This window comes from Coenobita brevimanus, chromosome 77 (genome assembly GCF_032717465.1).
Source record: "Coenobita brevimanus isolate Jiangsu-jjx chromosome 77, ASM3271746v2, whole genome shotgun sequence".
Classification (NCBI taxonomy): Eukaryota; Metazoa; Arthropoda; class Malacostraca; order Decapoda; family Coenobitidae; genus Coenobita; species Coenobita brevimanus.
Window position 1 is genome coordinate 8388621 of NC_137030.1, and position 24263 is coordinate 8412883.

The 24263-nt window shown below is 41.4% G+C and overlaps 1 protein-coding gene across 1 annotated transcript in view; it reads left to right on the top strand.

The window, feature by feature from the left end:
- LOC145408441 (uncharacterized) overlaps positions 1–24263 on the top strand; it is a 295795-nt gene that overhangs the window by 198968 nt on the left and 72564 nt on the right. Inside the window, exons 13-17 of the mRNA XM_080279170.1 lie at positions 937–2703; positions 9725–10230; positions 11956–13094; positions 13191–13710; positions 14768–14870. Of these exons, the coding sequence (XP_080135296.1) occupies positions 937–2703; positions 9725–10230; positions 11956–13094; positions 13191–13710; positions 14768–14870 (4035 nt within the window). The remainder of the gene's footprint in view (positions 1–936; positions 2704–9724; positions 10231–11955; positions 13095–13190; positions 13711–14767; positions 14871–24263) is intronic.

Genomic DNA, 24263 nt, shown 5'->3' on the forward strand with positions numbered 1-24263 from the left:
TGAAAGATCATTTACTGCATGATGACAATGCCATTTTATAAAGTACTGGTACCACATACAGTATATATATTTTGTCCTGGCTGACAAAGACTGACCAAGAGACTGTGTTGTAGGTTAACTAAAACACAGGCAGGCGGCTGTGGCATGTTATGGTAGTGAGATGCATGGTAGTTCCCAGAGACATTTGGTGAAAAGAGTTAATGTAGAGGCTAGGTTCTTTTTTTGGTTTTCCCCTTAAACACTAAAGTGCAGTGACATCCATTTTTAATAGAGTGTTGATATTGCCAGGTAAACCAGTCAGCGTAGAGTACATCCCCTGTAATGAAGGGGTTGATTTGCACTAAACACATTTCCCTCGTTTTTCTTGAGTCTCACAAAATAGATATAAGTTTGCCATCAAGCTGTTTTCCTTATGGTGATACAGTAGCTGTTGAAGTTAGTGCATCCTCAGGTATTGGTCAAAGTTAAGTTCAGTCCTCTTGTGTTCATGAAATATGTTTACTGTCATTTTTGTCGTTGTTCAAGTTTTAATTTGTCCTTCCCATGTTGCGGTAGAATTGTTCCATCATTTCATGATTTCTCACAGTTGTATAATCTCTCACACACAGTATAAGGAAAAGGTTATTCATTATCCCTTCATTGTTCTTTGTTTAATGGTTCACCTTACACAATTTATTTTTTGTAATTATGCTGCTGAGGATGTATGTCACTCTCTTACCCTTCTTATGTTCAGGACTACACTGGCTTAGCTTAAGAGTCCCCTGAAATGGGAAATATGGGTTGACTGAAACTGTTGCTGTTACATGCAGAATCCTACGTATAGTTTAATAGCCCTGCATTAACTCTTTATAAATCATCAACACTGGCCCAGACCAGATGGCTCAAGTGTAGTGTCTCCATTAGACTGCTTGGTAATGGCTGTACTAACCTCCACAGAGCGCACTAACCCTGCCATCTTGCACCCCACGCCTCATCCTCACCTCCACTTTCCTCCCACCTTGGATCAAACCTCCTACAAGTTTGCTCCACCCCCTGCACGTGAAATGGAGTCATTTTCTGCCACACGAATGCCCCAGCACGAAGTGGCGTCTAGCTACACCCAGAACACCGGCAGTGTAGCAAGTGGGAGTTTGTATCTCAACAGATTAGACGAACTTGGGGAAAGTCGGACGTCAGCAAAAGGACATCCAGGCCACCTCCCTCCTTCCCAGACACACCCTGTGATAAACAAACGCCAGAAGCTCATCTTAGGAGAGGAGGGGGGTGACCTGTACCGCGACCTCGAGTTCTACGAGAGTGCCAAGGACCCCATACTACCCCAGGGAGCTTCTGTGGAGGACAAACCAGGCATACCAACATTTCGAATTGTCACTAAAACACAAACAAATGTACAAAAAGAAGAAGAAGTGAGAAAATTTGTAGCAGATGGAAAGACACAGAAACTGACAGAGGAAGAAAAATTTGGGTCTAATGGAAGGTCTGCAGTAACAGGGAAGGTAAATCCCTTGGCCAGAGGCAGGCAATTAACTCGACAAGAGAGGGTGGTATCAGATGATGACATGGACTTCAATGAGGAGATGTTTGAACCTAGGAAAACATTTAAGGGTTCCTATTCCTCTATGGATTCCTCTTCCTCTGTGGAGTTAAGCCAGGATGATAGTTCAGCCCAACACAGACATGGTCTTACAGGCTCACATGGATACCAAACCACATCCACACCTGTAAAGAATCCTCAGCCAGCACCAAGAAATATTTTAGTAACTCAGAATGCTCAGAATCAGATGTCGGCATTTGAACACAAATCTTTAGATGTTTCCTTTGACAGCGATTCTATTTCCTCCAAACATGAAATTCAACCCCAACCTATGCCAAGGGGTATTATGAAGAAGAAGAAGGCTCCTCAACCACCCTTGACCAAAACAACCCACATAGATGCACATCTTGATAACCTGTCACCAATACTAAGAGATGGTGATGCATTCCACACATCACCCTCTTCAGAGCTCCTCATAGCATCCCTAGACCAGTCATCACTTGCTAAGGATGACTTGAATGCCTCACAGAATGTGTCTCTAAATGCAACCCTGTCAATGAAATCTAGAGAAATCAGTGTCTCATCCCAAACCCACTATGTCTCAGAAGCTGACCATTTTGAGGAAATTATGCAAACGCCACCTGATGAGGAGTTTAAGGTTCATGTCTCTAGACTGAATCACATTGATCACATTGACCCAGACATGCTTTCACTCTTGTCTGAGCACGGAGTGGACTCTGAGCCGTATGCATCAGGGAAACAATCACGAACTTCCAGTGTAGCATCCAAAATGACCAACACATCATCAGGGGAGGATCTGATGAAGTTTGATGAACTAGAGAAAGACATTACATTGGTAAAGAAAGAACTCATCTCACCTGCAGCCCCAGGCTTCCCTACCAAGCCACCTCAGACGACTGCCGGGAGCTACAGCGCTGGATACTTCGCCTTGGTCTCGGAACTCAAGAGCTGGGGTAACTGTGAGAGCCTGCACAATATTGGCCTTGATTCCTCAGACTCAGAGGGGAACAAGAGTGATCTGGAGAAGAAGGACAACACAAAAGGCTCCAAGAGGGATGGCAAAGACTCTGGAGGGAACAGAAAACGCTGGACGGACCCGATTCTCCCTCACAGACTTGCCTCGCCATCACCTTTGTGCTCAGATTCAGGTTTGCATGACAGTTGGTTCCTTTTGGGGGTTCGTCTGTTGTGGTGCTTACTGTCTTTACTGTCTGGGAGTTCTAATCTGTCAAAATTTAATCATATATTTTCCTTTAAGGGGTTTTGCGTATTTGGGGTGTGTATGTTTATTATCTCTGCTGTTTGGGGGTTGCAGTCTAATGAATATTTTTCCTGTACATGTTCCTTTAATGGGTTTTGTGTGCTTGTCATCTGTGTATGAATCTGCAGTGCTTGTTGGTGCCACCCTTTGAGTCATATTCAAATGAAGTTTGAAGGCCTGTAGCACCTCTTCCTTAGCAATTTATTTTGCATATCCTGCCTTGATATTTGCTTGTATGTTGTTTATGCCCTTTGGATACTGATGTACCCTGCATAAATATCATTCAAGAGATAATTAATGTGTTGTATGCTGAAATAAGAAGGTAAGGAAGAAGTGCAATACTGGCAGCCATCTCCATGAATGAGAATACAACACTTGAGACCTTCAGTTAATAAATCAGCCATTATTCCTTCTAAAGGGATTTGTAATCAAAGATCTCAGCAGTATGCAGTAGTGAAATTCGGTTTTTACAGAACACCAGATTAACAAAAATATCCTTCATACAGACCACCAGAGTACAAAAAATGTCCTTTATACTGAGTGAATGTGATCATCAGTTGATTTTTCCTTGTATTTTCATTGGTTGATTTTTAAGGATACTGAGTGTTGTGGATGTTGTATGAGGCTGAATACAGTACGTAATACAGTATATGGTATTTAAGATGGTTTTTCCTAGCTTTAATCAGATTATGAGGAAATTACATTGTGGATTTATTGTAACATTAACCATACCTTTAAATGTAAAACAAATAAATTTTAGTTGCTGAATGGCCCAGTCATAAGCATATGTGCAAAATTTTGTGCGTTCAAGTTTTCCAAGATTTTCTCTGTAAAACAGGATTTTAATTTTTCTAGATATGAAGATAGTAAGTTCATTATTAACTTTTCCGTTTACAGTTTAAGTGCATTGGGTAAACATAAAATGCCGTACATTTTTAATGTTTTATTATTTCATATTCTCAGTTTTCATTTACTTTGCTTGTCTTTAAAGCATCTCTTTCTGTTTGGAGTTCATAATTTGTAATCCTTTTACTTAATGAAGTTTCCAAAGTTAATTAATATTACCTCATCTTGTTCACCCCTTGGCAACATATCCACTAACTTATCAGCCTAAAGATGTCTCTATCACTATTTTGTTTTAATTACTGCCATATTATTTTATTGAGTTTAAGGGAGAATTCTTTGGTTAAAACAGTTAAGGAACTCCTGTCAGCCCCTTCAGCTCCTATAGTTGTAGTTATCCATGAAGAGTTTTATCCAGCTCTTGTGAGGTGTCTTGTGTCTTTGGAGTTAGTAACCACAGGATGACCCCAGAGTAGAGTAATAACACTGATGTCTTTTGGGTAATGTAGTTTGTTGGCCATACTAAATTAGTGATACAGTACCATCATGTGTATATGCAGTCGTTGATGCCTGGTATTTAGGAAATAATTACAGAGGGTTGACAGTATGGTAGTGATGCATGTGTAGTAATTGAAGTATAAGTAGGGTTATGTGTAGAAGTAGAATATAAAGCTAATAAGTACTTGAGGATTGGAATGTTAGGAAAGCAGTGTATGAGTACAAGCCTTTTTCTAAGATGCAGTGTTAAGTCCAGTGGAGCATCGTCCTGTACTGTAAGTCCTCATTCTCTCTCTCTCTCTCTCTCTCTCTCTCTAATAATTGCATCCACCTCTGTCAGTAACTCAAGGGTTAAGTGTAGAAAAATTGCCTTTCAGAATTCTATTGCTGTTTTAAAATCAGATTTGTCAGTTTCTATCAGTTTGCAGCATCAATTGTATGGATAAAATAGTGATATGGACAAATCCATGACAAAATTAGAGCTGCCTATATATCTTAATAAAGGCCTCTTCTCATGAAGTGTCTTCATAATATTGGTGTTGACATTCATGACTAATCAAAAACAAGATTGGGATGTTAGGGGTGTGGAGACAGGTACTAAGCTCATATTCGTGTCAGTTAAGGAGACTCCCTGGCTCCCCTTCCTTACCTGTTTATTTCTGCATATGGCATGTCAATAATCTGTATGTTATTTATGCAATCTGTGTTGGTATTACAGAGTCTTGAATAACATATAAGACAATGGTAAGACATAGTATGCAAATAAATCGTTTAGGAAGAGATTTTAGAGAACTTCCTAAGTTGATGGGAATTTGAGTCTTAGTGTGTCTGGCTGTTAACAAGGTTGCATGACGCACAGTACTTGTGGGAAACTCCACCATTTTGGGTCTAATGGGACAGCATGATGAGGGTTGGAATGATGATGGTGTGAGGTCAGGTCAGGTTAGGTCAGTTTTGTTCATGTACTAATACAGTCCATTTCATAGATGCCTTTTCTGGACAGGGTTTGGGTTTATCTTATCTCCAGTAAAATAATGAACTGTTTTGTGTTATATTAACAGTTAACAGTTAGGTTCACAGTATAGGAAATCGGGGGTATGGGTATAGGTGTTATTCTATTTGCGATAGAATTGATTATTTTTATACAAGGAATTCGAGTTAATACTTTATTTTGCAACTGAGTTCAATGTATTTATTTAAAAAATTAGAGTTAATATAATTCCTTTAAGTCTGTGTGGTGCAACATTAATACAGAATTTTGTGCAGCTGCAGAGTGAAATTGTTTCACTTTTGAACCCTCTCACCAGCACTGAAGATTATTGTTGCTGTTGCCAGTACCAGGATATGTTGCCTGGCGTTTGCTGGCAGCTGTTGTTGTTGCTGTTTGCATCCATATAGACCTATAATTTATAGTTATGTTTGGGAGCGATAGCATCACCATAGCATCTAATCCTACCCCTAGCTGGAGGAAGTCAGAGCCCAAGTTTCACACTGAATGAAGACCTGTTTTTCAGTGTTCAAGTGTTGATATTTTGTCAGTCTGCACGAGGAACAGTTTGTAATGACATGGTTACTCTTGCAGTCAGGAAAAGCTTTGAACCACCAATAGCAGGCCATCATTTAATGTGAAACCTTGGGTGTGACATCCTTGTTTGCCACTGGGTAGGATTAGAGAGCAAGTAAAATTTATGGTTCATGAGTACACTTGCTCAGTCAGGAGGTTTATTTATTGTACAGTGCCAGATGTTCCTGCTTTTATGTGTTGTGTTATAGAGATTCTTGTTTTCAGTTTTTGTCAGTTACTTGCTGAGACTTTAGCTTATTTTGATGCTTGGTCAAGATGCCAGCTCATAACAAATCTTCAGCTGTCCCACAGTTAACCTCTTGTTGAAAATTCCAAGAGAGAATGTACAGTGGCATTTTGGTGATTCTCTTAGTGTATGTGTTGCATATTATTATTATTTTTATTCATATATATTCCTTGTCATTTTTTTTAACAGAGCTTTGATAGATATAAAGAAATAATATTAAATGGCTCCACAAGGTATGCAGTTATCCTAAGGTGACCAGAGTCCCGCTTTTAGGCGGGACAGTCCTGCTTTTTGGACGTCTGTCCCGCTTTTTTAATTGTGACTAGAATGTCCCGCTTTTTGAGCAAATTATCTTAATTGTCCCGCCTTTAGAAACTCACTATTGCATTAGATGTATCATGACCTTCTTTTATGAAATTAGGATGAATTAGAAAAATTATGCATAATCCTAACCAAATGAAATACCGAATTATTAACATAAAATCTGTAATGCTTACTATCTCTCGACTCATTCACTGTACCGTACGGTATGTTCGGAGTTCTTAGGAGATGTTAGTGTTTGATTAGCAGCCTCAGTTTGAGGTGTAGCGCAGCAGTGGTCGCTGTCAATTAGTCAGTATCTATCTGTCTATCTAGCTATCTCTGTCTATCTATCTATATATATATAGACACACACACACGCGCGTGTCCCGCATTGGTCTCCAATAAATCTGGTCACCTTAAGTTATCCAAATGTCATACCATTCAAAGACCTCTGGAACAGTTATTTTAAATGCAGCTGTATTAATTCCATCGCATTATAAATTGTAGCAGCCATGGCTCAGTGGGTTAGAGCACACTCCTCTGACAGAAAGGTCAGAGGTTTGAGTCCACCCAAGGGTCATTGGTAGACATCAGGAAGGGCATCCGGTCATAAAGTGCTGCATGCCCTAAACCTAAGCCAACTACCCAGGGGCAATGCCTTAGCCCTTAGCGAAAAGGGGGTACTGCGTAAAACTCAAAGAAAAAAAAGAAGAAGAAAAAAAAAGCTATATTAAGCACTGTTTATGGTAATTAACCTCAGTATCTTCTGTTTCAAATTGATGAATGAAGTGTAAGTAATAAAGTATTTTAACAGGCTGGTGAGAGGGTAAAAACTGAATTTTTGTGGCCTTTAGAGGTCCCCTGGCACCTCATTCTTAGCAGCATATTATTGCATACTGTAAGTAAGGGCAAAATTCTCATCAATTTAGGAGGCTTTCAAGTACCTCTTAGTGCCTGGCATCTTACACTTTATGATTACCTTGTATGATATATTACTTTCATTTGTTGCCATAGATAGCTTAAGTAATGTGCAAGAATATATTAATGTACTAGAAACAGAAGTAAAATGGTAAGGAAGAGGTGCTTGAGAGGCTTCTTAACCAATGAGAATACAGGCCCAAGAGGTGCTATGCTTGCTTTACTCTAACTTGGCCCAGATTTATGTCCTTTTGCAGCTTATTTCACATAGCTGGTTGACAGAAAAAAAAAAAAACAATGCTGTGGCTCTGCATCTTTTTCCATGCACTTCATGACAACCATCAAATTCTAGTGTTAATTGATTGTTAATACAGTATTCAGCATTGAAGATGGCGAGATGGCAATTTTAGGCCAAGTTAGATTAAAAAGAGTATAGTGGTCATTCAAAACTCCTGGAAAAGCAGTCGTTAACCCCTTTAATCCAATGATGTATTTTAATTCATTCTTCCCACCACCATACCATGTTATTTAAAGTAAGAGAGATTATTTTAAAGTGGAGAGGTTAGATGTAGCCTCCATTTACACCTCCACTAATATACTCGTAAGTCTCCCCAGAAGCTGAATGTACAGTAATTGTTTGGAGGTAATGAGAAAAAAATAAAATATGTCACTGGACTGAAGGGGTTAATATCAGTGTTGTGTGTTGCGAGTGGTAATAGGGTTTTATTTTGATGTCTTTGATTCTTTCCTATTCATCTTATCTTTTTCTTCATCCTCCCAGTAATTCCTTTCCTCAGTCATTTCCTGCCAGTTTCAATTTGTTTTTACCCCTTGCATCTTTCCTCAACTTTTTCCATTTGCTTTCTTCTCTTCTCTCTTTTCCATAACTCTTTCCATTTGCTTTTATCTCCTAACCCTTTCCTAACTTTTTAAATTTGCTTCCTTTCAAGTTTCCATTTGCTGTCTTTCTCAATTGCTGGTTAAGTATCCATCTAATCATGTTCCCATTCATTGTTCGTCATCACCTTCTTCTTGTACTTTTCTTACTTTTGTTGCTTACTCTCATTTTGGAGCTTTAATGGTCATATTGGTAGTGTGTGTATACCATTCCTCATGACCAAGCTCCGATCCACCTGATGATGGATATTTATGAAGATACTGTACTTATCTTTACATGTATTGTCACATACTTGCACCCAGTTGAGGTTCCTTCAAAGACTTCGGCAGACTCATCATATACACAGGCATTTTGCAGAATTCCACATGCCCTTCATATACTATATTTCAAAGACCTTTCACACTTACACCCGTGTGAAGTCCTGGTTGTGGGTGGGTTATTTATCCAAGGACAGAAGTGGTGTTATTTGGCCCTACAGATCAGTTGCCTTCATGACTTATAAAAGATCACATGAACATGCATAGTAAAGTTGTCCAGCATGTCTGGCTTGTGAAAGGTGGCCACTCCAGTTCATTTAATCATAGATTAATACATTCTTAGTTTTATCATTTGCCTAATTCTTTCAGTCTTGTAATTTTTTTTGTCATTTTCAGTACCACCTGTTTTCATACCAAAAGCTATTTTTATTTAGTTTTTCAGTTTCATTATTCTTTCTTATTTTTATTTTTCACATTTTTTATTTTTTAGCTTATACCATTTCTTATACAGTTTCTCTATTCTGTATAGTATGCCCATGTTGTATGTGAGGGATGTATTTCAAAATGACAAATGATTTTTCATACAAATAACCATAAATTAGAGAATACAGTGAGCTTTCAATTATCCGTTGTAGTTCAGCCAAGCCCTACGTCAAACGTCAAACACCAAATATTGAATAGCATCCCCCCCATCAACCTAATGTACTTTCTCATGAGTAAAAGATGAAAACTAATCATAAAGTACTGTAAAATAATTATACAGTACAGTAATACAGCACTGGTTGGCAACTGATTACTAGCCGGTTGATACGCCTCATTCCTGGATATTGCACAGAGCATCCGGTTATGTCATGTTTCGGTGCTGGATATTGCATAATTTTGCCGGATATTGCACTGATAGAGCCGAGCCAGTAGCATCAGATATTGCATTGGGCCTGATATTGTGACAACAGATAATTGAGAGTTTACTGTACCGTATTAGTAAATCAGCATTATAGGCAGCATGAGCACTTTTGAAGTATTTTATATTATTTACTGTGGACCTAACTGCAGTAAAAGGACATACTCTAAATAAGGGAACATATAACAAGGGCATAATCTGTTTATCTGCCTCATCTCATCTCCACTTCTTACTCAGTTTGGTTTTCTCTGTAAAATCTTCATTATCTTTTATCATACCTGTCATTTTTTTTTCTTTTTCAATATTGCTCTTTTCTGTACCTCATCTGCTGTACCTTTGCCCTCACTCATTGCATTTTTCTCTACCTGTGCCATATTTCATCACACCCTTCATCCAGTAACCTCCCCCCCCCCTCTCTCTCTCTTGTTTTAACCTATTTTCTCTCATCCCTGCCTTCCATATTCTTACCTATGCTACAGAACATGAAGTACAGACCTGCAACGCCAGCTTCTCCTCCGAATTTGATGAGGAGAGAGTTGGCGGCCTTGGAGGCGAGAGAAGAGAGGAGAAAGAGAAAATCATAGTGGAGAGAAGAGAGGAAGAAGTGGTAAGGGAAGGTGAGAGAGACAAGACAGACAAAATGAGAGAGAAAGAAGTGAACGAAAAGAGAATAACAACCGCGGAAGGTGAAAAAGTGAAGATAAGTGAGAACGAAAGTGACAGTTCAAGCAGTGATGATGAAACAAAAGAGAAAGACAGGAAAAATTCGGATAAAATAAGTAGTACAGTCTCCCCATCGTCTGCAGTGGACCTTGACGGAGATGATGCAGTGGGGAGAATAGATGTAGAAAAGAAGGTGGAAGAAATGGAAGGAGTGAGAGAGGAGGTTGAGGATAAGGTGGTCAATAGAGAAGTATTGGATCCTCCTATGCCCATCACCAGAATCCCACAACATGAAGACACAAACACTGTGACACAAGATCAAGTGAGTACCATAAACTGTATTTACCCCTTCACTGGTGCTGAAGAGGGACACCTTCCTATGGTGGCACTGATATAACTGAGCTGTTCCATTGTCTGGTTATACAAACATTGCTCAGGTTCTCCCTGTCCCCTGAAAGGAGGATGGCAAACTGCTGGACATCTTCATCCAGAGCTTCATCATTCAGTTCACTGAATTAACATCCGGATGAGCCTGGGATCACAACAGCTAGGTGTCTGATGTGCACTGGTCTTTGGTGACAGTGAAAGATGCTGGCAGTGAATGCATATACAGTACATACTGTAAATGAATCCCTAAAGGGTTGCTGGAGTCTTATTTATCATGAACCTCTTCATTCACATTACATCCTTGGTTAGATAGTTCTTGCAGTTGCCAGATGGTAGTGCTTAGATATGGGTAGGGTGGAATCACAGATGACACCTCCCAGCACATAGAATTGGCCCACACAACACAGCATACAATGGAACACTGCACAGCACATGCCACACCAAAGATGCAGTCACATCAGCAGAGTGAGGAACTTATGGTACATTTCCATAGGGGCAGTTGCATACCTGCAATCATCAGGTCTGCTTGGCAGGTGGACCAGGGTTAGGGAACAACTTGAACAACTAGATGATGATGCACGGCATAGGATTTTTTTTTTTCCCCCCCCCACAAGAGTTCTCTTTTCAGTCTGATTGAATTGTCTGGTGATAGCTAGAAAAAGAAAGTCTTGTAATTGAAGGAGTTTATATCACCAGAGATGTCAGTCAGTCGTTAAGCCCATTCAGTTTAGTGACTTCCCATCTCCAGACAGTTTGGAGAACTTTCGAACTAAAGAAGTTATATATAGTTTCCATTAGCTACTGCACAGCTAAAGATCCCTCTTGTGTTGAATACATCTGTTTGGTAGTAGCTTGATTAAAATGAACTTACTGAAGGGGTTAAACGTTCTGGACAAAAGTATCCTAGCCTAGGTCTTCTATACTCACAAGGAGCACAATAATAGAGGAAACACAGTTCTCTATTTATTTATCAAAAAAAAAAAAAAAAGGTTCTTTTATGCATAGTTAGATTCATGATCATGCTTGCTTTGGCACCATTTTTTTTTTTTTTTTTTTTTTTTTTAAACTAATACTAGAAAGCGCAGAAGCTGGTGTGAAATGGTATCAGATACCAGTACAGTATCCATTACTATCTACTGTATCAGCTGATTGCAGTAGGAATAGATTTGGAGAGGTGAAGTATGCTGTTGTATTCTGTTGAATTGGCATTTCTGTGCCATGATCTGTGACAAAATAGAGACTGGGCAAATGAAAAATGTAGTACAGTATTGTTTTTTTTATATATGCCGTATAACAAGTTGAATGTGGTAATATGAGGTTTCTTGAATGTAGATGCCATAAATTGGATTTATATTGGATATCATATAGTATATAGGCTATTGATGTATGTATGTATTGTTTCTTCACTTGGCGGTCTGGTAATTAGGATGTCTCAGTTAAAGTGACAGCCATTCACACACATGGGTTTGATCCCCAAGAGGTGAATGGAGGTTTGTCAAACATTTAAATGCCATGTAGGGGAATAAGGAGTCTTCTTCAATGCATGGGACTGCTGTACTCTAGATTGTAAGAGGGACATGACAGTATATAGGATTAGCTGTTGATCCTATTGTTTCCTTCCAACCAGAGGCATTCATATTTACCATTTCCCTTTCACCAGAAATCTCAGGATTTGGACACCCACCTTGAGATTGCCTTACTTCACCTTGACCCTGAAGAACTACCAGTAGTAACCCAGGATCAAGAGAAGACTGGCAGTGAACTTGACGTTAACACCACCGAAATCAGCTGGGACTACAAGCTTCCAGATCCACCCACACCTTTCCAAGATGGTCCGTCTTCCAGGATCACAGATGATGCTTCCAGTTTGTCCTCAGAAGCCACAACAGAGTCCTCTAGTGCCAATCCAGAGGTCCAGCAATCTGCAGTTCCCACAGTGCAGACTATTGAAAGGTCATCTAGTTTGGAGAGGAAGGCAAAGGTGTTTACGGAGAAAAAGGTTGATTCTGTGGAGAAGAAGACTGAGAATTCTACGGAAAGGAAGGAAAGTTCCCAGTCAGAGGTACTTGGGTTTGTGAGTGGCAATGCTGGGGAGATTAAAAAGCCAGTCACCTCCAGAAAGGACTCAGATCGACATAGGAGAGATGTCGTGGACTCAGGTAGTGGTGCCTCTAGTCGGAAGAGCTCTTTCTCAAGCATGTCGTCCTCATCCTTCCGATCCGATGACCAGACGAAGCAGAGTGTCATAAATGAGCTGAAGTCGGCCATCAGGGAGGCCAACAACAGTGAGCCAAGGATCATCGAGCTCACTCCCAAACCTCGTGGCATGGAGACAATAATGACCATGAACCAGCCAGTAGACGCTGCACATAAAGCAAAGAAAGATAACACTAGACTTGAAAAAGAAGTACGAGTATCATCAGAACCAGTTGTATCTCAAATGGAAGAGAATTGGGTAAGTGAAACCCTCCCTGTGAGAGCACGAATATCTGAACAACATTCATTCATTCCCAGGAAAGTTGCCAAAACTCCCCCTGACCCGACTATCAAGCCATTTGTGTTTAGTGCCGGTAATAAAAAGCGAGCAGATTCAACATCAAGTTACGATAGCTGTTCAACCGCCCCTGACCAAGATGTGTCCTTGAGAGAACGGTCAGAATCAAACACGAGTTATGAGAGTGCACCACCACCAGTCCCTGAAGTTCCACCACCCAGTGATTCGGATATTGATATCAGAGACTCACTGTCATCTCCTGATGTCAGTGACAGTAGAAGAATAAGAGATTATACGGGTGTCTTGCCGAATGTGAAAGCAAGAATAAGTTCTTCAACCAAAGAGTCAAAATCTGTTACTGAATCATCAAGTGATGAGATGAGAACTAAGTCTGATATTAGCCGCCAGAGTTCTACCTCAAGTGCTGACTACAGTTACAACCGTGCCCGCAAAATGAACTTCTCCATCTCAACGTACACTTCCAGAGCAGAAGAGACGAGTTATGACAAAAAAATAGCTAAGTCAGATTCTTTCAATCAGAAGCAGAAGCAGATTTCAAACCTGGAACCATCTACCAGTCACCTTGAACCAGTCAAGAGTACCAGCGACACAGTTAAGAGTGACAGTGAATCATTGCCAGAAATCCCAGGTGCTTCAAACAAGCCAGTTAAAACAGAGCAACCTACATTTGATGAAATCACAGCAGTAAAACATTCAACGTTTTTGGCAAGGCAGGCTGTGTTTGGCAAGCCATCGATCCCAAGCAAACCATCAATGCTCCGGATGCACTCTGAAAGCAACCTGAGCGTGGCTGGACACTCAGTTGGCCGGGTGAACAGTTTGAGTGAGCGGCCAATTGGTTTGAGGACCAAGGGGCAGTTTGTAGCTCCAGAACCACCCCGACCACTCAGGAAGGCACAGGTAAATGACATTGTCTTGATGGTGGAACTGTTTGCTGGTGTGCATAATCGTCGTCGTCATCATCATTTTTTTTTTTTTTTTTTTCCTTTTAATTACCACTGCTACAAACACTCATAGTGTCAGTACTACTGTATTGTCATCATCATCATCACTCCTCTGGTCATTAATACTAGAAACACCATTTCAAAATTGCAGTTATTATAATGTTATTCATCATTGTCATCATCTTTGTGCTTACTGTCATGATTATATATTTACTTTTAGGACTTTCTTTTTTTGTTTACAGTTTTCAGGTTTGCATTTGTATTTGCATTCGTGCACTGTTAGTTAGCTTTACAATATTGCATTCTTTTTTATATATACCATATAGTCTTCTGCATTAGTACTTTAAATTCAAGAGGTGGTTGGGGTTTATTGCTCAGTGTCACTCAAGGATGAAGTGAGGCTAGTCACTCTCATCTTAAATGTCAGGACCGACTTGCCTAGCCCCGGGCTCTTACGCTCCTCGTGGGGCAACATAGGATTAAATGATAGATGGATGGATGGAATACAGTAAATCCTAATTGCCACCTTTACTGAATATTTTCTGTTAATTCCACTGCAGATTATAGAAAGATGGCTTATTAAAGTTCCATCAGTCCGGTAAAAATTATTTTTCCAGTTACCCCCAATTTACAGTATTAATTATACGGAAATGGAAAAAGTTGTAACTTACAGTGTGTCCTGACTTCCACAAGAGACTGCCAGTGTAATACAGTACTGTACTATATTTACATCCCTGCATTCCTGGTGGTCAAGTAGTTAGAGCACCCCAGTAAAAGTGATGATGTAGCCATGTACAAAGGCTTGATTCTCAGGAGGTGATTGGAAGTTTATCAGTCATTTAATACCATTAGAAAAAGTAGGCTGGCCATCTACTTGCAAATGTACAGGACTACAGTAATTTAACTTTGGGCCCCTGCAGTCCAAAGAGTGTACAGGTAATTTGAGATTGGGTGGTGTGCTCACTCCTGTTTATCATGCATTTACTATGTCCATTTTGTTTACATGGTGGCAGCGGATGGGGAGTCAGGAGGCGCTGGCCCGAACATCCTCCATGGTGAATCTGGCAACCCCTGACTTTGAGCTGAGGAAGGCCCAGTCCTCACAAGATGTATCACGTGAGTACTGATATGTTGCTCTTGTGCTGCTGCTGGTGATGTCATTGATGATGGTGAGAAGAAGGAGAGGAGGAAAATTTGTTGGTGGTGGTGATGGTTGTGATTTTTTTTTTTTTTTTTTTTTTTTTTTTTAAATAAACCATAGTAGCTGGTGGTCTGGTACTTTAAAGTGGCAGTTGGGATGGTCATCTGTGCCTACAATTTCAGATTTTGGAAAGGTATATAGCTTTTGTGTGTGTGTGTTTGTGTGTGTAACCTAGTTATATTTACCTAGTTTTAGTATACAGGGTGGGAGATAAGCATGTACAGTATATCTACTTTTATCCGATCTACAATAGATGCTCGATTTCACAAGCTAACTCATCCAGCCCCCATTCTGTTATCTCAGATTTTCCTCTAAATTGAGTTCCGTAACCAAGACTTAATATAAAGGAAAAATTTCCAGTATTTTGAGCTATTTTCCACTAAATCCTTGAAGGCAACCCAAGCCTAGGAAACTATGCTAACTTGCAGTGTCTGTCTTTCCATGTCTGTGTATCTGTTCTTGTCTGTATGTCTCTGTCTCGTCAGTCTGTTGGCGTGTCACCCCAGGAGGGCGTAGGAGTGGGTTCCAGTCCCGCTGATTTTTAGGAGCCAAGTTGAAGTAAAGTGGAGCTGCCTGAGATTCTAAGAAAGGTGTTTCAAGTTTGACCTGTCTTGTAAGCTGGCTTTTAGGGGGGAGGGGGCATGGTGTCTCAGTGCTAGAGCACCTGACTAGAGACTAAAGAGTCCTGAGCTCGCGCTGTGCTCGGGTAAGCTGCCCTACCAGGAGAGGTAAAGCCCTCCTGTCACCTAGCTGGTTGTAGCAGCTGTGGCTCAGTGGGTTAGAGTGCTCTGACCGAAGGGTGGGAGGTTCATGTGCACCCAATGGTCATTGGTAGACGTCAGGAAGGGCATCTGGTCATAAAGTGCTCCATGCTTCAAAAACCTAAGCCCTCTGCTCAGGGGCAATGCCTTAGCTCTTATCAAAGAAAAGGGGACATGGCAATAAATAAATGAATAAATAAATAAAAAATATAACCTGGTTTGCATGTGGTGGCTGTGGTTCACCTTATGGCATCACTACATCATGTGCATCCATTTGCTGTGCTTATATATTTGTCAACAGCTACCTGGCCTATGTGTAGTATATTTATGTAAGTTTATCGAAGGGTGGAGTACTGTAAATCTGATATATGGAGACGCTCCTTTTGTGAACAGGATCTTTACAGACTTGGTCAGGGTGTTGTGAATTTCTGTGAGTTGTGTGGTGTGAAAGTAATTTTTAATGTGACAAGTGATGATTGTGCAGAGAGAAGGTGGTTGACAGTGGTAGTGCTGGTGAATGGAGAAAAGCTTGATTTGATGGAAGAAATTAAATATGTTTCGTTCGTTCATTTTGGAAGGCTCCAACATGCGTGCATGCGTTGGCCTTGGTTGCCTAATGGCAGCTCTCCATGCTGCTCAGTCGCTGGCAGCTTCCCTGTTCAGTCTCATATCCCTGACGTCACACTCAGTGACCTCGTTCCCAGGTCTGTTTTTGGTCTGCTTCTCTCAACCGTACCCCTAACATGAACGCTTCTCGCTCTCTGCACCCATTTATCACCCTCTCCACATGCCCAGACCATTTTAATCTACATCTCCTTATCACAACATCAGTACAGTACACTCCAGCCCCATCCTATCCCTGAGCTCTTCATCATAAACCTAGCCCTCCCCAAGACCTTTCACTGAGGGACACGCTGCACGTCCACCTAGTCATTAACATTTCTGTACGTTTGAGCCTCTTCCATTACTGCCCAGTTCTCATTACCATACAGCATTACACTTCTAACACATCCTCTATACAAAGATCCCATAGCATGGAGGGAGAGCCCTCTCAGTGTCTGGAGAGGCAGCAGCTCCCTGAACTTCTTCCAACCACTCCTCACTCTAGCCACAGAGCTAGCTCCAGCCCCACCTTCAGCACATAACATGTCTCTCAAGTAACAGAACTCTTCCACACACTCAAGAGACTCACCAGCAAGTTCAGTCCTTTCATTCCTGGCAATATCCACCTGCTCTTCCCTATACACCGCACACATGAAACATTCTCTTTCAATCTACCTCGGATACCACTACATCTCTTGTGCACACACTTACCACAAACACTGCACAAAATGGAATTACTTCCCATGCCCTCGTGGCAAATCACACATGGCCATGCTCCCTCTTCTTTGAGAGTACCGTCCCCAGCCCTAGATTCCATTACTTTTGTTTTATCTGCATTTACCCTTGTGTCCCATACCAACTCTCCTCTTCTAAATCTTTCCTCTGCCTCCCTTTCATTCTCTGCAGTCAACACCAAATCATCAACATACAACATCTCCCATGGGAGTCCATTTCTGAAGTCACATGAGAGGGCTTCAAGTACCATGATAAACAACAAGGGGCTCAAAACTGACCCCTGAAGCACACCAACAATCGCAGAAAACTCATCACTCAAATCTCCATTCACCCTTATCTGGATGTGAGCAACCACATACATGGCCATAACAACCCTAACCAACCACCCCTCGATCCCAAGCTTTCTCATTGCCCACTTGACCACCTCTCTACGGACTCTATCAAAGACCTCCAAATCAACGAAAACAAAGTAAAGTTCCCTTTTCTTTCCTATATATTTTTCCTGAAGCTGTCAAACAATGACTATGGCATCAGTGGTCCCTTTGCCTGGCATAAACCCAAACTGCATCTCATCAGTATTCACTCTTTCTCTAATCATACCTTCTAGAACTCTCACCATTATCTTCATTATCTGGTCTAAAAGTTTTATGCCTCTATAATTTCCTCATTCCAGGGCATCACCCTTCCTTTTGTACACATTTACAATTACCCTTCAGCCAATCATCTGGGACAACACACTCATATTTGTGCAGTAATAACAATGAGAAGTGAATTTGTATGGAATCGTAGAATGTAATGTCTCTGGGAAGAATATTTAAGAGGATTGTATGAAGAGAAGTTAGTGTCTGCATTAATATATGAGTTGGAGATTGGTACGGCATGACTTTATGACACTGGCCAGTGTACGTATTGTTCTCCAACTTCCTTGATTTTTATCTCATTTCTGGATGCTTCACACCCAATATATAGTGAAAAATAGGGTGAGGATAAAGAAAAGGTAGTTGCTATATAGTATCCACTTGTATATAAAACAATGTGTTGTAGCCTTCTGACATTCACTGCCCTCCTCCTGTACAGACATTTTTTGCTTTCATTCATGGTCACTTCATTATCTCTGGGTATTTATTCCCCCCAAAGCCTTGTAACTCCCTACCCTCGCACCCTTCTGAAAAATCCATATTGTAGTCAAGCACTGTACATTCACATTTTCATCATTATTCAGTCACTGGCTGTGTATAAAGTTATTGGGTATATTTTACACAGTTTTGGTTGCCACTTCTGATAAACGTTACCCAGTAATGTCATCATTTTTATTCACTGTGATAATTCACATTCTGAAAAAGGATTAGAAGTCTATGTTTAGAGTCAGTCAAAAACATATTGCATATTATTACAATATCACATTGGTCCTCTGTCAGCATGTAGCAGGCAGGTGACATAATGACTTTGCAATAATATTTCGCATAGTATGAGAGATGAGAGGAGGGAGGAAGAGATCAGTAGGGTGGAAGTAGTGGAAACAATGAAGAAGATCAAGCTGGGAAAGGCCCCAGGAATTGATGGAGTATGTGGTGAAATGCTGAGGTATGGGGGTGAGATTGTTGTGGAGTGGATATGGAAGTTGTGTAGATTGGCTTGGGAAGAGGGAAGGGTTCCAGAGGACTGGAAATCAGGTATAATTGTTCCTTTATACAAAGGAAGAGGGGAGAGAGAAGTATGTGGTAACCATAGGGGTATTTGCCTTCTTAGTGTGGCTAGTAAAATATATGGCAGAATATTCATTGATAGGGTTAGGCATATGACAGTGAGCTAGTTGGAGAAGAACAAGGGGGATTTAGGAAGGGAAAAGGGTGTGTAGATCAGATATTTGTTCTAAGATGTTTAGTGGAGAAGTATCTAGAGAAGGGAAAGAAAGTGTATGCTGCCTTCATGGACTTGGAGAAAGCTTATGACAGAATAGGTAGGCAAGGTATGTGGAAGGTATTAAGAATATTTGGAGTGGAGGGGAAATTGTTGAGTGCTGTGAAGAGTATGTACGAAGGAGCTAGGGCTACGGTGCGAGTGGATGGTGAGCTGAGTGAGTTCTTTGATCTCAATGTGGGACTGAAACAGGGTTGTGTGATGTCTCCATGGCTGTTTAATATATACATGGATGGGGTTGTAAAGGAGGTGCAAGGTAGGGCAGTGAATGTGGGGGTGTCTGTAATGAATGCGGGTGAGATTTGGAAGCTTCCGGTGTTGCTGTTTGCGATGATACAGTCTTGTTGAGTGAAGATGAATGGGAGTTGCAAGGTTTGGTGAATGAATTTGGGATAGTGTGTAGGAGGAGGAAGCTGAAAGTTAATGTTAATGTAAACAAAAGTAAAGTTATGGTGTTTGAGAGGAATGAAGTCACAGAATGTACAGTGAGGTTGGATGGTGAGGATATGGAGAATGTAAGTGCATTCAAGTACTTGGGTACTGTGATGAGTAAGGATGGAACTTAAGGGGATGAAGTGCCTGAAAGGGTCCAACAGGGAAGGAAGGTTGTTGGTTCACTGAAAGCAGTGATTAGAAATAGGGAGGTGAGTATGGAAGTTAAGAAGTCACTGCATGATAGTATTGTGATCCCTACCCTGACGTATGGAAGTGAGGGGTGGACCTAGCAAGAGGGGAACAAGTCAAGAGTGAGAGCAGTGGAAATGAGTTACTTGAGAGGAGCATGTGGAGTGACATGGAGGGACAGGTTGACGAATGAAGAAGTGAAGGAACGTTGTGGGGTGGATGTGGATGTGGTTGAGAAGATTAGGTGAAATATACTGATGTGGTTTAGACATGTGGAGAGAATGGAGAATGAAATACTGACTAAGAGGGTGTATGTAGGTGAGGTGGAGGGAGGGAGAGGGAGGGGAGGGGTAGACTGAGGATGAGGTGGAGGGATGGAGTTGAGAGGTATATGAGGGAGGGGGGGGGTGAGTTGGGGAGAGGGTAGTCAAATGGTGGGTGACAGAGCGACTTGGAGGCGTTTTGTCTGCGGCCACCCTTTGCGGTATTAGGGCATCGGGCTATAGATAGATAGATAGATAGATAATATTTTGCTTAGTATTTTAGGGTAGCTCTACATTGAGTGGCAAGCCAAATGATTTCCTGTAAGCCAGGAAATAATTTACAACACTGGATGGTAACTTTATAAGCAACCAACACGTGTTCCCTTAGTGACAACAAATGGGTTAGCGGAGGGTTAGTGCCCATCCACAAAAAACAACTAACTAAAAATATGAACAAGAAGCCTTGGGCCAGGATGGACCAACAGGTGGCGACTAAGGACCAAACAAAGGACCTGGTACGGATTGCGACATGGAATGTAAAGGGTGCTAATGATGAGGTGAACGAGAGAGAGATTGTCCAGGTGCTAGAGGGTGCAAAAGTGGATGTATGTGGATTAACTGAAACTTAATGGAGAGGTGAGAGTGTGGGAGAATGGGAGTATGGATTGGGTATATGCTCGGGAGTAGGTGAGAATGAGAGGGCAAAAGAAAGAGTGTGTATTGCTGTAACAGGTGGAAGGAGAATATAAGAGAGTATGGATCAGTTGGCTCAAGGATTGTGTGGGTAAGACTGAAAGTTGGACTAGAAATGTGGGCAATTGTGTGTGTGTATACGTCAGCGCAAGATCGTGCAAGCAGAGTGAGAGAAGAGTTCTGGACAAATGTGGAAGCGTGCATGGGAGAGTTTGAAAGGAGTGAGAGAGTGTTTTTGATTGGAGATATGAATGGAAAAGTAGGGAATGTGAAGGTGGATGGAGTTGTTGGTGAGTGGGGTGTGCTTGCAGTGATGGATGAGAATGGCAGTGCTTTAGTGGACATTTGTGCTGGGAGGGGGTTGGTGATAGCCATTACCCTCTTCAGACGCAAGTTGATCCACAGGTATACATGGCGAGTGATGAGAAGGGTGGGTGGTGAACTGAATGAATGAAAGGCAGTGATTGATTATGTGTGTGTGGATGAAAGGTTGAGAAGGTGTGTAATGGATGCAAGGACATAAGTATAGAGGTCGGAGGGAAATGGACTTCCTGACCACCACTTGGTGGTGGTGAGAATCAGTGTCCAAATGAAATGGAGGAATAGAAGAAGGGAAGGACAGGAGGCAGTAGTTCATACAAGGAGGGTGGAAAGGTTACAAGAGGATGGAAAAAGGCAGAATATGAGAGAGAAGTGGAGGGGTGATTGGGCAACCATGGATTGGAGCAGATGGGGGATGCGGAAGATGTGTGGGGTGAAGAGAAGACAAAAAAGGGTGCAAGGAACAGCATGGTGGAATGAAGAGGTGAGACAGGCTGTGGCACAAAAGAAGAAAGCATATAGTGAGTGGATGAAAAACGGGTATGGAAGAAGCTGAGAGACGGAAAGAGAGTTATACGTAGAGAGGAAGAGAGAGGTGAAAAGATTAGTGAGAGAGAGATTAATAAGAGAGTGGATGAGGAATTTGGAAGAAATTTGAGTATAAAGTGGAGGGAATGTAAGAAAATGTTCTGGAAAGAGGTAGAGTTAGACAGGGTGTCAAAGAAGTTAGTTGGGGAGTGAAAGATAAAAATGGTAGATTGCTAGTGGAGAAGGGAGAAAAAGTGAGCAGATGGAGAGAACACTTTAAGGAATTGTTGAACATAGAGAATGAAAGTAATGTGAGTATTAAATGGCTGGGAGACGGAGGGATGTGAGAAGAGAGGAAGAAATCAGTAGGATGGAAGTTGTGGAAGCAATGAAGAAAGTCAAAATGGGGAAAGCCCCAGGCATTGATAGAGTGTGTGGCAAAATCCTCAATCATGGGGGAGAGATGGTAGTAGAATGGATGTGGAAGATGTGCAGATTGGCCTGGGAGGAAGGTAGAGTCCCGGAGGATTGGAAGTCATGTATAATTATTCCCCTGTGCAAAGGAAAAGAGGAAAAAGAAGTGTGTGGTAATCATAGGGGCATTTGTCTTCTTAGTGTAAGAGGAAAAGTATATGGTAGGATACTTATTGACAGGGTTTGGGAAATAACAGAGGAATTAGTTGAAGAAGAACAGGGAGGCTTTAGGAAGGGAAGAGGTTTTGTAGATCAGACATTCATTCTTAGATCTTTAGTGGAAAAGTTTCTAGAGAAGGGAAAGAAGTTGTATGTGGCCTTCATGGATTTGGAGGAAGCATATGACAGGGTGGATAGACAAGGATTGTGGAAAGTATTAAGAATATATGGAGTAGATGGAAAGTTGCTGAATGCCATGAAGAGTATGTATGAGGGTGCTAAGGCTGCAGTGCATGTGGATAGTAAACAGTGAATTTTTCTATTTAAAGGTTGGGTTGAAACAGGGATGTGTCATGTCTCCATGGTTGTTCAAAATGTATATGGATGAGGTTATAAAACAGATAAAAGGTAGGGCAGTGGATGCTGGAGTGGCCCTAATGTGAGAGGGCAGTGTTTGGAAACTCCCTTTGCTTTTGTTTGCAGATGATACTGTGCTGTGAAATGAAGATGAAGGGGAGCTGCAAGGCTTGGCGAATGAGTTTGGGAGTGTGTGTAAGAAACTTAATCTAAAGGTGAATGTAGGGAAGAGTAAAGTGATGGTCTTCGAGAGAAATAAAGTCAGTGAATGTACATTGAGGTTGGATGAGGAGGATTGGAAAATGTGAGTGCATTTAAGAACTTGGGTAGTTTGATGAGTAAGGATGGAAGTTTAGAGGGTGAAGTGTTTGAAAGGGTTCAACAGGGAAGAAAGGTTTGCTGGTTCCTTGAAAGCAGTGATAAGAAACAGGGAAGTGAGCATGGAAGTGAAAAAGTTACTACATGACAGTATTGTAATACCAACTCTAATGATGGAAGTGAAGTTTGGACTTTGCTGGAGGGACAGAAGCCGTGAGTGAGAGCAGTGGAAATAAGTTAGAGAGGAGCTTGTGGAGTCACATGGAGAGACAGACTGACAAATGAGGAAGTGGAGTGTTGTTGTGTGGATCTGGGTGTGATAAGAAGCGTTAAGAGAAACACATTGAAGTTGTTTGGCCATATGGAAAGGATGGAGAGTAAGAGACTAATGAGGGGAGTTTATGTGAGTGAGGTGGAGGGAGGGAGAGGGAGGGGGAGCCAAGGGTGAGATGGAGGGATGGAGTGGAGAGGTATATGAGAGACGGGTGTGTGAGCTGGGAGCAGGGCAGTGGAATGGCTTTGGACATGGCAGCATGGAGGCGATTTGTTCGTGGCCACCTCTTACGATTAAGGCGTCTGATGATAGATTGATAGATAGATAGATAGATTTTTTATTCCGGTTGTAACACATTACTGAAAATTTTCATCGTACTGCACTGCATGTACTGTTACTGTAGACATATGATGGTGGTACTAGTAAAATAATTTTAGGTGAATAAGAGGGAAGTGTTATCAGCAGTTGCAGCCAAAACAGTGTACAATATACCCAATAATTTTATGTTGAGGGAATCATAGTCAGTGATTTGACATTAATGTATCAGTGGGTGGGAAGTATTTAACCTTCAGAGAGTTAATGTTCCATAGTGTGTAAAACTTTAAACAGTGGAATAGTTGTACATGCTGTAGGTCATGGGTACTATCAGTGCCCACATGAAGCCAAAAACTTTGATGTGTGTATCTTTTAAACAATGCAGGTGGGCTGCCTGCCATGTTAACATTTAGGATGAAAGTAAAAAGTATACAGTATATTACTTCACAAGCATGGGTGAGGATTAATTAATACTGTGGCTGTTACTATCACTCCAAGAAGAAGGCCGCCTAGTCCTGCAGTGGACCTTCATTATCAATGTCTGTCAGTGTTAAATGTACACACACACACACACACACACACACACACACACACACACACACACACACACACACACACACACACACACACACACACACACACACACACACACACACACACACACACACACACACACACACACACACACACACACACACACACACACACACACACACACACACACACACACACACACACACACACACACACACACACACACACACACACACACACACACACACACACACACACACACACACACACACACACACACACACACACACACACACACACACACACACACACACACACACACACACACACACACACACACACACACACACACACACACACACACACACACACACACACACACACACACACACACACACACACACACACACACACACACACACACACACA